Below are 13,950 nucleotides of genomic sequence, written 5' to 3'. Positions count from 1 at the left end.
CTACCGATTACTCAGAGATTCGGGAGACTTAGTGGAATCCGTATGTTAAAGACACCCACGATAGGCTATGATGAAAACAGCTGGATATAGTCGCCCCATTCTAAAGCCGTCGGCCGATATTTAATTGCAAATATTCTGTCAGAAATGAACCTATGAGCAAAATCTATGAATCGATTGAATACGAGAACGCGAGACATACTCAGAGACTCTTTGTTTCCAGACACTAAAATGGCATTGTACTCTAAGCTTAATGATAGTCAGACACGATATTTAAATCCTGTTCTGGGACGAATACATTCGTACGACGTATTGTACTCCGTTATAAAAACAAATTGAAACCTTACCTTGACCACGAATTTCCATTGAAGAAGCGCAGAGCATCAACACCATAACTAACACGTTCATTCGGTAGTCTCCTCTTGTACACATGTCTACTGAAGTGGATTCCTCCGTTTACAAAATAATATGTCCCTGTGTTAAACACTTTCCAGACAAAAAGCAAGATAAACAATTAAAATATTCGCCCTGGCAGCGACTTCCCGATTCCTCGGAAAACACCCACACGACACGGAAGGCCTTCAGGTTTTGAGAGTCGGATAGTGAGCAGATTTGTAACTGAAATTGCCTGAGAGGCAGAGAATGTTTAATTTCAATGCTCAGTAAGCGGACTGCTCGCTCTGAGTGCTGTCAGCGCCTTCAACTCAGCAAGCCGCTGCCGTTTCAGCACCGCGGACAGCTCCTAGCGTCAGCAACTGGAACAACTTCAGCACCGGTGAAAGTTTGCAGCTGCGGAGCGTAATCTAATACTGCCCTCGTTTAAATGGCTGAAGTATTACATTGGCGGTGTTTAATTTTGAACTATTGATCGCCGAGACCGACGTGCTATCGATTAAAGCGGTCCGCAGTCTAATGAAAACTATTTTGCATTTAACTTAAGGAGTCTTTTGAGTGAGAAGGGAAAACATTGATCAAAGCTGCACGGTATTGAATTCAGTCGAGAGACTGTATACCCAATGCCTGCAATAATTAGTGGTAAAACCTTTGGACTTTTGAGATCACAATTTGTGCAAGAGACGGCCGCTTATAAAAGCCCTAATCTCTTCCAGAGTAAAGGCATTCAATCACACAGCACTTCGATCGCACTATACTTGGTAATACTATCGGCCGTTGAACGCTCAAATGTGGAATTTAACAGAATCATGCTTGAAAAAGCAGCCGCAACGTAATTATATCATGTAGGCTTAAATATTGGGCGTAGCCTACATTTAACATTGCCAAACTACTTCCATTCGTTAAAAGGTAGCCTACGTGTTTATTTTTGTATTAGACAACGTAACATCGGTTTTTGACCATGTCTTCATAGATCGGCATATTTACGAAACAATGGTAAGAAAGGTCAGTAGGCCTTAATTAGCCTACAATATAAAATGGGTATTGTTGAACTAGGAACGTAAACACAGGTAACGGGAATGGCCCTGGAATATTCCGTGCTGCTTCATCTTCAAGTCTTCAGACGAACCAGCCTTTGCACTTATGGGAAATCCCTACTATTTTGAAGCAGTGTGACAAAAATAATCGCCTCTTACAAATTACACAAGTAATCGTCTCTCTTAATGTCATTCACAGTTTGAAGAAAGACTGTAGCAAAATATTCAGATAATATGATTTTACGAATGTTGCCATTATTTGATTACACAGGTATTGATTACAAACATTAATGGGGTTTAAGTGTTACAACAGTGTAGCTTTTTAAGAAATATCGTTTTCTTTTCTTGAATTTCTTTAATTGGGAAATTGAGTCTGAAGGCCTGTGGTCAGAGAAAGGAGCCAGATTGTAACTGTATTCTGTAAAAAAAAAAAAAAAAGAAAAAAGTATGGACCACAGAAGTTTGCAGCAAAATAAAATGCATACAAAAGTAAATAACACATACCTAATTGTCATATTCAGTGCAACTACTCTCGTAATCCAACCGCAACAGTGTAATGTATCTTAGTATGTGGCGTTGATAACGCACTCGGTGATGGGCATATCCACTGCAAAGCACTTGCACTTGAGAATTTATATTACAGCAAAAATGGATAATAACTTAGGATTTACTGCACATAATAATTTTCATTTCTTGAGTCCAAAGTACTTAACAGTGTGTGGAGGGGGGGGGGGGGGTTGGGGGGGGGGGGGGATAACTCACTTCAACCAGCATTAATGCGCACGGCACCCTTCATTCTCTGAGGCCTTTTTGTGTCTGGAAATGAAGCCGAGGAACTCATTTATACATTTCGTACTGAGGAAAGATGAGATGGGATGGTTAGAATTAAGTGACCCAGATTTGGGATTTAACAAGGGCACCCGGTCACACCCCCACAGGGAGCGCCACCACATCTTTAACATTTAAAGCACTGCGTAATCTGAAGGAAGGTAAATGGTAAATGGACTGCATTTATATAGCGCTTTTGTCCAAAGCGCTTTACAATTGATGCCTCTTATTCACCCATTCACACACACACACTCACACACACCAACAGTGAAAGGCTGCCATGCAAGGTACCAATCAGCTTGTTGGGAGCAATTAGGGATTAGGTGTCTTACTCTGGGACACTTTAACACGCCCAAGGCGGGGGATCGAACCGGCAACCCTCCGACTGCCAGACAACCGCTCTTACCTCCTGAGCTCTGTGGCCCCTATATAAGGTCTTTTGCGCTTCACTGTGTTGCTGCTCCCCTACTAAGAGCACATCCAGTTCCAGCCTGGCTTTTCCCAGGACTCCCATATGCGTTTTAACCAAGCTCCATCCCACTTAGGTTCAGCCAATCAAATTGATGATGCCACAGGGCTGAATTTGCTGCTAGCTAATATTGGAAATGCCTCCGCCTAAAGTAGGAGCAGATGAGGGATGTAATTGTACGGTACAGTACACACACTACCTGCAAGTTATAATTAAACCAATGCAGGCAATACATGGCTTTCATACCCAGGGCTTATATAGGCCATTTCTGTTTTCCCTGCTTAGAGGCAAGGTTTTTAGCTGTTGTTATTTTCAGTACTTCAGTACTCTCTCTGTATATAAAACCATATTGCAGTGTGTCATTGGGGACAGTCAGCACTCAGGTGTAACACTGCTTTCCTCGCAAACGTCTCCCGTTTGCTTCAACCCTCAGCCGAGCAGGCAGCTGTTGTGGATCTGCTGTGATCTGTAGCGAGCACGATGCCATTTTGGGCCTTGACAGTGATGTACCTTACGTGAGCTGGGCTCGGCCATTTCCTGAGACCCTGCTGTTTCCATCCTGTTCTCAGCGCAGAGAAACAGGGTGCATCCCCTTGTTTAAAATGCATGTGGCCCTCTCAGGTGCCCTCTTACAGTGAAAGGGAGCTGCAGGTCTTTTGCCTTGAGCCCACCACAACCAGGCCACGCTTCTGCTAGCGGGCATTCGGCCAGGACCGCTGATGAAATCCAAAGCCGTGAAATGAGGTGGCCCAGGTCTCCAAAATAATGACGTGGGATCCTTAAAGCAAATCTCTCCAGGTGTTTAGAAATCTCCAGTGTTGCTCTTATGAAACACCACCTCGAAAGCAACCGTTTCCAGCATTGTTAACACTCTCATTGTGTTCCGCATTTAAGTGCGATTAAAACGTGTGAGGTGTGAATCAGTTGGCTGCGTTTGGAGAGAGGGTGAGATCTATTGTTTCCTAATGCTTTTGAGGAAACTGCAGCAGGACAGATGGAAGACTGACACTGGGTTTTATCTTAGAAAGAAAATCAGCCCCGCAGTTCTGGCTCATTTACTCATAACTTTGAGTAAGTCAAACCCTCATCTGGGTGTATTTATTCAAATGTAAATTTTAAAACGTTTCAAAAAGAAATGTCTTAATTTTACAGTGGTATAAAATGCATGGCTGGAGAATGCATTCACAGGCAGCTCAAGTCGTTTGGAGTACCAAAGGAAGAGCAAACATGATGAATAACAGCCATTTTGGTGTTTGTAATGTAAAGCAGGAATGTCATCATTAAGCCCTACATCCAGAATAAATGCATAATTATTCTGAAGGCAGGCCTGTTTGCTTGTATGTGCTTCATCATTCATGACACAGAGAACAGAAATTTGAATTACACATTTGAATACAATGGTCCCTCCATTTTATGGGACCAAAAGTAATTGGACAATTGGCTGTTCAGCTGTTTCTCAGCCTTGAGTTGTTGCATCATTTGTACATGCACAAGAAAGCTAACAAAAGGTCTCGAGCTGATTCTAGGTGTGGAATTAGCATTTTAAGTAATTGTACAAATCAGTGGCGGCTGGTGATAGAATGTTTTGGGGGGGGGGGCGGGGGGGGCAAACAAACTAAAGCAGCACTTTTTGCTCATAGCTCAGCAAAAAAAAAAAAAAAAAAAAATCTAAAAACACGACACACTGTAATGTTGCCTAAACACTGACCAGTAGCACTACTTGAACATATTTTGCCCTCCTTAATAATATGAAATAATATGTAAAGATGACAAAATGCCCATTTCCCCATACATCACCTTAAGATACCAACAGGCAACAGCTCCATTTCTAAATATGGAACTACTGAAGTCATTTTTACTGCCACTGTTACATTCTATGAAGTCATAAAAAGAGTAGGAAAATATTAGCTAACATCAAGGTCATTTATACAGCCTTCCGCTGCCATCTGCTGGACAAAATGTGAATATGTGAATGCTGAAGTTCAAAGGAGGCAACAAAACTCACCAACTCACGGAATATCCCGGGATTATCGGAGCTCTCACTCTCATCATGGCCACGCAAAGCCAACTCAAAGGCACCACAAAATTTCACACAGTCTATTATTCTGGACAGGATGTGTCGATTTTGTCACCTCTTCGTTGTGCTTTCTAATGCCAATCCTGTAGCTTTCATCTAGCTGTTCAACAATGTTAAGCCTGCCAAACAAAAGTTAGTCTCACACTATTGCATAGATGGCTGCGGCTACTTTCGTGCCGTTTGCATTTTTCAGAAAGATGTTATAGGTCTTGTACCCCCGTCGTTGTTCACAACGCTTCGGTGCCGACACTTTGAAATAGCAAACCGGTAAAGCAACAAAAAGGCATTACTTACACCACATCCAGCTAGCCAAAATCCGTTTTTGTCATAACAAGAGCGGGAGCCCCGGGTGTAGGCTCGTTTGTCCTCTTTTTTTCTTCCAGAGAACGGCTTGTGAAAGGGTGTTTTTCTAAGGAAATAACCGAATTTTATTTGATTTTCGCGGTTCCACCGGAAGTTGCCATCTCCTGAAAGTACCGGTCAGCTAGCTAAGGAGCAGGAGTGACAGACGCGCATCCGTAGTTATATTAATGGCGGGTGTAAACATGAAAGATAGCGTCGAGAATTGTCCTATCACGTTAGATCAAAAAACATAAAAACAATACTAATTCGCTGCCAATAAAAGTGGGAGTGTCTGGGGCGCACAGAGCTCGAGCCCCGTGGAAAATCAGAAGCAACCATTTAGAGAGCAGCCTCAGGTCACCTGCTTGCCAAAAGTTGAAGGACTAATCGTGCATTCGGACGGTCCTCGTCAACTCGTAAAGTTGGAAATTTATCACGTGACCAAGTCGTATTTACGAGCTGTTTGCATTTGGGCGGTCATGGCAACTGGTAAATTTATCACATTAACATTACGTATGTCCGCTGGGGATGTAAAGGAGGTGGACCAATGAGATCACCCACTGTTGGTCACATGATAAATTTCTAGTTTAAAAATATATATATATTGATCATATTTCAATGTTACAATACATTTTGTATAGAAAAATATATATTACAGTTGATCACATTGAAAGATCATTTTAACATCTTATATTCATACATGAAACAATATCAGAATAAATTTCCAGTTGTCCACCATGTGTTGAAAGCAAGGTGAGGTCAGTGAAACGTCACAACTTGTAAACTCGCGTATCATGGAACTTGACGGAGTTTACCACTGGTATTTACCAATTGGTCGGCCGTTCGAGTGCAACTTCCTGGTGGTAAACGCAGAAATAACCGACTTTACGAGTTGACGAGGACCGACCGAATGCACCATTACATACACACTCATTTGGCCGGCGCCCTTCACCCAGGAAGTATATGTATTCACGCAGAAATTAACCAAATACAATTTGATTTTCGAACCAATTTTTAATTAATGCTGACAGGCGCTGACAGACTACCAGGCGCATTGCACGCGTAAACAATTTTTATTTTATAATGGCTTGACTTGGCCTGTCAAGAACATTCTACTTTTTGGCCCTGAAAAACCCAATTGCTTTAGCATGGTGTTTAGACTCATTGTCCTACTGCAAGTGCCATCCAATGAGTTTTGATGAATTAATTAATTCTGAACATTACCTCCAACGTGTTTCACAGATGAGAAGAGTTCCTTTGGATCAGTTTGTTTCTTTCCCCACACATTTCTCTTTCCATCACTTTGGTACAGGTTAATACTCATGTCTCCACGAGAGTGTGTTCTAGAACTCTAGTTTTTTATGTACCTTTTAGTAATCTATAATCTGGCCCAAACACTACTCGCTAGTGCCACAAGTGGGCATTGCAAGTTAAGCGCTCTTAAGGATGTCTTTGTGTGCTTTTAACATATAATTTGAATTGACAGTTGCAGTTACATTTTCAAAATCAGTATATAATCCAATAAGCATTTCTTGATGCTATCCCAAACTGAGGACTAATTCACGGTAATCCCTTGAAGAACAAATAAAATATGTAAAACAAAATTGCCTTCGCCATCTGTTGCTTTGTCCTGACCACAGATATCCTGTCTGTTGTTCCAATCAGTTCTTGAAATTTTCTTTTATGCAAAGTAGCGGTCTGCAGCACATACATAGGTTGAAGGTGTTGAGCTGATGGAATGACCGGCCCCCCCCCCGACCCGACCCGCCCCCCCACCCCCAACCCCTTCCAATTAATTACATACTTGGTTAAATAGACTAGACTTGGTTACACACGGGCAGGTTAAACTAATAGGCAATGTAGGCCTAGTTCTTAAGGTTATTTTAATATTGACAAGCAATCCCTCTTACACAACAAATGCTGCGCATAAACGCATATATCAAATCCATGTATTGAAATATTAACCAGCACTATTTTTACATTTATTGAATATACTGTATGTATTCAACAGATAGATCAGAGAAATTGTAAAGGTGGAAATTGCTTGAAAGTTTCTCCCAAAAACCTGACAGCCTGTCAAATTCTATTTTTAAAAATGGATGTGTGGCATCTGATAATATACACTACACTGCCAAAAGTATGTGGACACCTGAACATCACAGCCATATGTACTTGTTGAACATCTCAGCTGGCAGGTAGCCAGCAACTTCTGTAAATTCTAAACATATCCTTCACTGCACACAGAGAAGCTCCACACGCTAAGACTCTTTTCATCCACAAAGTGAATTGTCCCTTTAAATTCAGTGGAAAACTTACTTCCATTGCCGGAGCTCTGAATTCCGAGCCCAGTGGGTGGGGGATGTGGAGTATAACCTCTGAAATTTGGCTTGGATAACACTACTCAATAATTAATCGTTTGTTTTTAAGGTCTCCTTTTAAACAATATTCTCTTAAAAAATGAATGAACTGAATATTTTAAAAGACGGCCCCACAATTGAGGCGATGTGCCTTTCTTCAGCTGCCGAGTTTATTCGTCGTAATAAAGGCAAAGCCCCCTTCCCCTGAACACATTTCCATTTGGCAGGCAGGACAGATCGCCATGTGCTTCCCGATGAAGTCATTCTAGCCGCACGGGCCATCTGTCAGAACAAGGGAATTGAAAACAAAAAATGCTCTTGAATTGTAGCCCTGCTCTTCCATTGCTCACTGCGTACAATACAACAGCAGTTAGGCTGTCTCTGTGCCTTTTTGCTTCTCTTTTTGCTTCATTTTTATTTTTTTATTTTTTCAAACAGGAAAGACAGTGTATGCGCAATTAGGCATATGTGTGAAATGTATTTATAGACCAAGCCTGCACAGATTTGAATGGAATAACTCATTAGTGAACTGAGCCAAGGTTTCAGTCAAAACCTTTTGCGCTGGTTCTGAATCACTGCTCGTTGTGTTCACCCTGGGTCACGGGGAAATCCACGGCCATTACAGGCCCTGTCGGTTCCAGGCCCACAGATTTGGCACATTGGGCGATCTTATTTAAGGTAGACTGCTATTAGCTGAAATGAAAGTTGACATGAGCACATTTATATCAGCACATTACCCTCCTTATACATATATTTGCATTTCTTTCTTTTTTTTTTACATGGGTAGCACATTGCTTTCAAACACATATGTCAAGTGAACATTAAACTATTCTTGAGCTTTATTGAGAGTTTTATATAATTTGTCTTTTATCGATTGCGTACACATTTTTGCAGATAGGCTGCTATCTGTAGCACTTTATCGATGCAAATGTTGAGTTGATACAGCTCAGAAACATATAGCCAGTACATCGTCCAGAACAGATGCCCTTCATGCAGTATTTATATTTCAGGCCCTTTTGAGAGGGAAAGTGGCTGTGATCCATTGGGTTAGGCAGACTGCATGCCAGGAAAACTTAATTCTTGCAGTTTGCTTTGCTGTGTGTAGTCTGTGTGTAGGTTGGTTGTCCATTACATAACTCCGCCACATAACTGTGGTTGTATCTTGGGAGAGATAGAAGTCTCCGACGTACAACAAGTTTCCAGACGCAGCCTGAGAAGAGCTCCTAGCTATTTGAAGGTTTATTTACTTTTTACTACTTTTTAAATTTATTTTATGTATTTTTAATGTACTGTCAAATCAATCTTTCTTTTTTCACTATTCTGTGAAGCACTTTGAATTGCATTCAATTGTATGAATATGTGCTATACAAATAAACTTGACTTGACTTGACTAGGTTTGATGAGGCTGTTTTTGTGAGACCTGCTGTGATTATATCAGTGTCTCACATCTCATAACTTTAAAGCAGCTGAACCCAACTCAATTTTATTTGAAACTCAAATAGTCAAACAGACACCATGAAATGGTGTGAAAGTGCACTCTTGTTTATTTCAATCTAAAATTTAAAATTTTATTTGATTTATCTTGTATTAATTGTATTTATTGTCTATTGTCTGTGAAGTTTTACATTGTTGTGAGATCCTGTAAATAAGATTTTCACTTCACTGTTGGCATGGTTTAACTTTGCACATGGCAAATAAAACTTTAACAATATGGCTGCCAACTGAAGTGTGACTACAATCCCTGTGACTGTGACAAAGGAAAATAACTGTATGTTTGTGTGTGTGTGTGTGTGTGTGCGTGTGTAGGCAGAGATGGAAAGTCCAGGGGTAGAAAATAATGTCCTTCTATGCAATACTCAAAAAACGTAGCCTCCTTTTCTCCACTACCACCTCCTCTCCTCTATGCCCAAGGAACCGCTTTTTGTGTCCTCCCTCCCTCCAGTGTCCCAATACCGGAGGAGACGAGTGACCCGGCTTTTCTCATTTCTAGGTGACATCATCATGCCCATGAGGTAGGTAATCAATTATCGTGAAAATGTCCAAGTCCAAATAATGTTTTGTCAAAAAGATACCTTTCTCGTTGCATAATCATGCATTTTAAGGCACAGATTGATGTGAAAACTCGCCTGTGTAACTTCCGATTAGGGGAGTCATATTTTGTTTTGTTTTGGTTTTTTTGTTTTTTCCTGAAGACGATGATGACAAGCGAGACAAACGAAAGTAGATAACTTTAACCAACAGCGCGTATTATTTGTTGTAAGTCAGTCCAACACTTGAAGACACGACAACAGAAATAGTCCATAGACTGTTCTACAAACAAAATTCAAACATCCATGACTTCTTAACCCTGATGTGATTGTTAGCATAAAATCTGTAGTAAATGGGCTTTAACATCCAAAATATCAGTACGGTCTTTTAAATGTGTAAAGTGTAATTAAGTGCTATTTGAATGTACTTTGTGTGTGCTTTGTATAATTACATAACACCCTGGTGTTCATTTTCAAACATTTTTTTTTTTGTAACCCAAACTGCAATTGTAAGAAAATCTATTGTTCCTATTTCACAGAACAACCCTTTAACTGCTAAAAAGCTATGATGCATTCACCAAAACCAAGAGAAGAAAAAAAACATTAAAAGGGGTCACAAAGATCTTTTTTTCAATTCCACCACAAAAAGATTGTGCCCATTGCAAATCCATAACTGCTTTGCTGAGAGATGAGTGCTCAACTTATTTTCTCCCTCTCTCAGCACAAGATGGTTGGCACGTTGACCAGGTGTGACCTGCATCTCCCAGCTCCTCCTTGCCATTGGATGGAACTCCTGCACTGAGTCCCTGGGGATTAAATGCACAATGGCTGGAGATCTTAGACGCTGCATTAATCCTGTAGGGGCCGTTTGCTCCCACCGGTCAGCCCTGAGCAACGCTGACGTCCATGCATTTGGTTTTAGAGACACATGCACGGGAAAGCAAAACCTTTTAACAGGGAGAGAATTCAACGGCCTTGCCCTATGGTGACATCAGCACAAAGAATAATTGTTCCAGGTCCTGCGTTTTTTTTTTCCCCCCCCCCCACTTGTACCAAACAAAGAGAATAACAAATGGAGCGAATCGAGTGGAAGCTCAGCTCACTGAGCCTGCACCTTCTTCTGCCAATGTTTCACATAAATATTTCTCAAGACCATATTAATTTCTTTGCCAGGCCAGCTGTGACAACCTCTGAATACTGGAACAATGATGGCTTCTAGAGATCCATTTATCTCTTTAAACCACCCACATCCCTCTCTTCCCCTCCTTCTAGAAAAGAATAGACGAATAGCTATAGCTTCATTTACAAAGATATGTAAGTAGAAAGCAGCACATTACATACCGTAGTGATATGTGTATGACGTGCCAACATGCATATAAATAGCATATTCTTTTTCAAGATCATAGTACTGAGTGTGTAACAAAATATTTAATGTATAACAAATGTGCAGCTTTTTAAAACTGCTATCTAAAAACAGTGTTAGCGTCATATAACTACTTTTTGAAATTTGATATGGAATGCACTAAAATAAATCATATTTGTGTCAGTAGAATTACAATAAACTATAATAGTCATATGCAACTAAACTGTGACAGTATTGTAATTATGTGCCTTAAAGTTGTAGTAACAGGCAGTAAAACCAGACAGTGAAGTGGTAATACCTGTTTTAGTCAAGCTCACTCAAACCAAGCAGACAACCTCTTTTTCCTTTTTTTTATGGGGGGGGGGGGGGGCAATGTTGTTAATGTCCCCCTTGTTCTGCAAAAGAGCCCTGAATTGCTGTGCTGTGCGATTTGGTGGGGTACGCTGACAGCAAACAATGTGTTCAGTACCAGGCCACAGAGAACACAATGTGCCTGCTACTGCCGCCTGCACTGGGTGCAAATGAGTGACGGTACACTCCCACAGGCAGAGCGAGCAGTACAACTGGTGGCACACCATATCTATAACACTGAAGGTTAAAGCCCCTGGGGGTCAAAGGTCAGAGAGTTCAGTGCAGCAGGATTTTTCCATCCCCCGTGGGGGAATTCCGCTGGCAGTGCCCCAGGGAGGTGAGGTCGTGTCATGAACCTGAATAAAAATACACATCAAACAACTGCACCTCAGATATTCATTAATTGCTATAGCAATAGTCCTAGCATTAAAAACATTGTAAGAACCGTGTGAAAAGCATGAATTATATTTGCTTTTCTTTTTCCGGGAGTCATTTTACTCATTCTTGTTATTCAGTGATGATTTCGTAACAGTCTACGAGGTTCGTGACAGCACGGCTGCAATTCGTCCCCTGCTCGTTTGTGTACAGAAGTGTGTGTGTGTGTGTGTGTGTGGTCTCCACTGCCGTGCTCCTCGCTGGAGCCGCGTGCAGCATTTCGACAGTCCCGCGGCCCCAGCGCACTCCCCTTCTGCTCACGGTCGACCGCAAGAGGAGTACCACCCTAACTGGCACTTCGGCTCTGAATAAACCATGCGGTTTAGATGACCGCGGGCAAGGCTCCCTGATCAGCGGTTATTGCACAGGGAAGCTTTTTTAATCATTCTGGAGAGAGGGAGTCTGTTACCCCTGCTGCCTCTCTGACCATGATGCAGGAGGGCTGCAACATCCATTTCCCTCCCGACTTTCACGTTTGACCTTACGGAGGCAAAAAAAAAAAAAACTCCCATTTCTGCCTCTGAATAGAGGCTACGTGCTCTGAGATCTGTGGCTGGTCCTTTTGAGGATAATCATGCCTTTTTCGGGCCTTTGGTAGATTTTTATCTTACCAAAGAACAAATTCAGATTTTTTTTTTTAAAAAGAAGGCCATTTACTTCACAACAAATTAACGATGAGATCATCAACATTTCAAAAACAAACGTAAATGGCCAACAACAATAATAACTGCCACAGTGGCCTCAGAAGTCTGGGGGGCGGGGGTATAGGTACTGTTGTTTGTTTTGTGAACTGATAGAAACCGGAATGAAATTTCTAGATGCTCGGGCTGTCCTGTACATGTATGATCTGAATCTCCTCCCTGGTGGAAGGGGATCATACAGTGAATGGAGTGGATGAGAAATATCCCCAATGATGTTGTCACTTTTCTCAATGGCTCTACAATTGTAGATGTTTTGAATATCCAGGCATTTTATTCCACAGATTTTAGTTGAAGTGTTCACAATTTTTTATATTTTATTTCTGTTCATGTGAGTGAACTGCACCAGGCAAGAAATCCAAATGTTATTGTGCTTTCAATGAATGTTTGGTTAAACCTGAAGAGGATTTTATTGCTGACATGAGATTTCCTTTGTTTACAGAGTAAATGCAGTTGTTGCAGTCCTTTGCTAAATACTTCTTGTGTGTTGTTGTTCCTGTTGAGCTTATAATTAATGTATATCCTTTATCACACACAAACACTGCCTGACCTAATCAAAAGCATATGGTAAAAATGAAATAGTATCAAAATACCCCAAGAAGTGAATTATCCTTTTAACCCTTAACTATTGTTCTAGATCATTCAGAATTACAAGTAAAATGAAAAGACAAGTAGATAACATGGAAGCTTGGGAAACAAATGTTCTGCTGTGAAAATGTTCAGGTAGTTTACAAAGCATGTAACCATGCAAGGCTTTTGAAAAGAACAAAGCTGGATTTGTGTTTTAACCGATATGACTGTCACAGCTTTAAGCCTGGCATAGGTCAGAACCAGTTCTACCCAGCATATCCCAGCATATCAGTGCAATAAAAGGCAGTGTTGTACATTTGGCATAATGTTTCGGAACATAGCTATCTGAGCTATCTGTGTGAATTCACCTTGGGTTATCAAGTATCAGTCTCTATGTCTTCTGATTTAAGTTTGCATGTCTGTCAGCTAAAACAAAACAAAAAAACCACAGTGGAACAAGCAAAAGAAAAAACAAAAATGCCAACTACAGTTAACTAAATGTAAATCAGAATAAATAAATTATCAGTTGAGCAATGAATTCAGAAACTAAGGACAAATTACAGAATATATAATATATGAGTTTGTCAACAAATATGCATAATGTCTTGATGTAAACTCAAGATTAGAAATATGAGTGCAAAACCTTTTTGCACAGGTTACTTTTGTGCAAACTTTTTTTTTTTAAATATGTTGAATTGATGAGCATAGTCACGATAAAGCCACCAATGCAATCAGCTCAGACCCTACATTTAGCTATTATTTCACCCTAATCATATTTCTGAAATCATATGGTGCATTTGCAAGCCTTTTTTTTATGGAGAGGGTGATTGCATGTATACATAATTGTAAAACCCAGATTGCGTCGCGTCTTCTCCAATATGTGTCATAAATGAATATCTGAATCAAGGCGAACGGAGCAATGCCCCAGCTCTCAGGGAGCGCGTAAAATTAGTCATCATTTTGCTCGCTGCAGGGACTGGAGTCCATTAATATAGGGAGCGTGAAT

The 13,950-nt window shown here is 40.8% G+C and overlaps 1 protein-coding gene across 1 annotated transcript in view; it reads right to left on the bottom strand.

Annotated features, from left to right (window-relative positions):
• The window catches only part of LOC135262792 (seizure protein 6 homolog), a 205,907-nt gene extending 205,185 nt beyond the window's left edge, over positions 1 to 722 (bottom strand). Inside the window, 1 exon segment of the mRNA XM_064350048.1 lies at positions 345 to 722. Within this exon segment, the coding sequence (XP_064206118.1) occupies positions 345 to 429 (85 nt within the window). The 5' untranslated portion in view covers positions 430 to 722.
• Positions 723 to 13,950: the final 13,228 nt, after the last annotated feature.

This window comes from Anguilla rostrata, chromosome 9 (genome assembly GCF_018555375.3).
Source record: "Anguilla rostrata isolate EN2019 chromosome 9, ASM1855537v3, whole genome shotgun sequence".
Lineage (NCBI taxonomy): Eukaryota > Metazoa > Chordata > Actinopteri > Anguilliformes > Anguillidae > Anguilla > Anguilla rostrata.
Note: the sequence above shows the minus strand (reverse complement) of the source record. Positions and strands in the feature narration are given on the sequence as shown.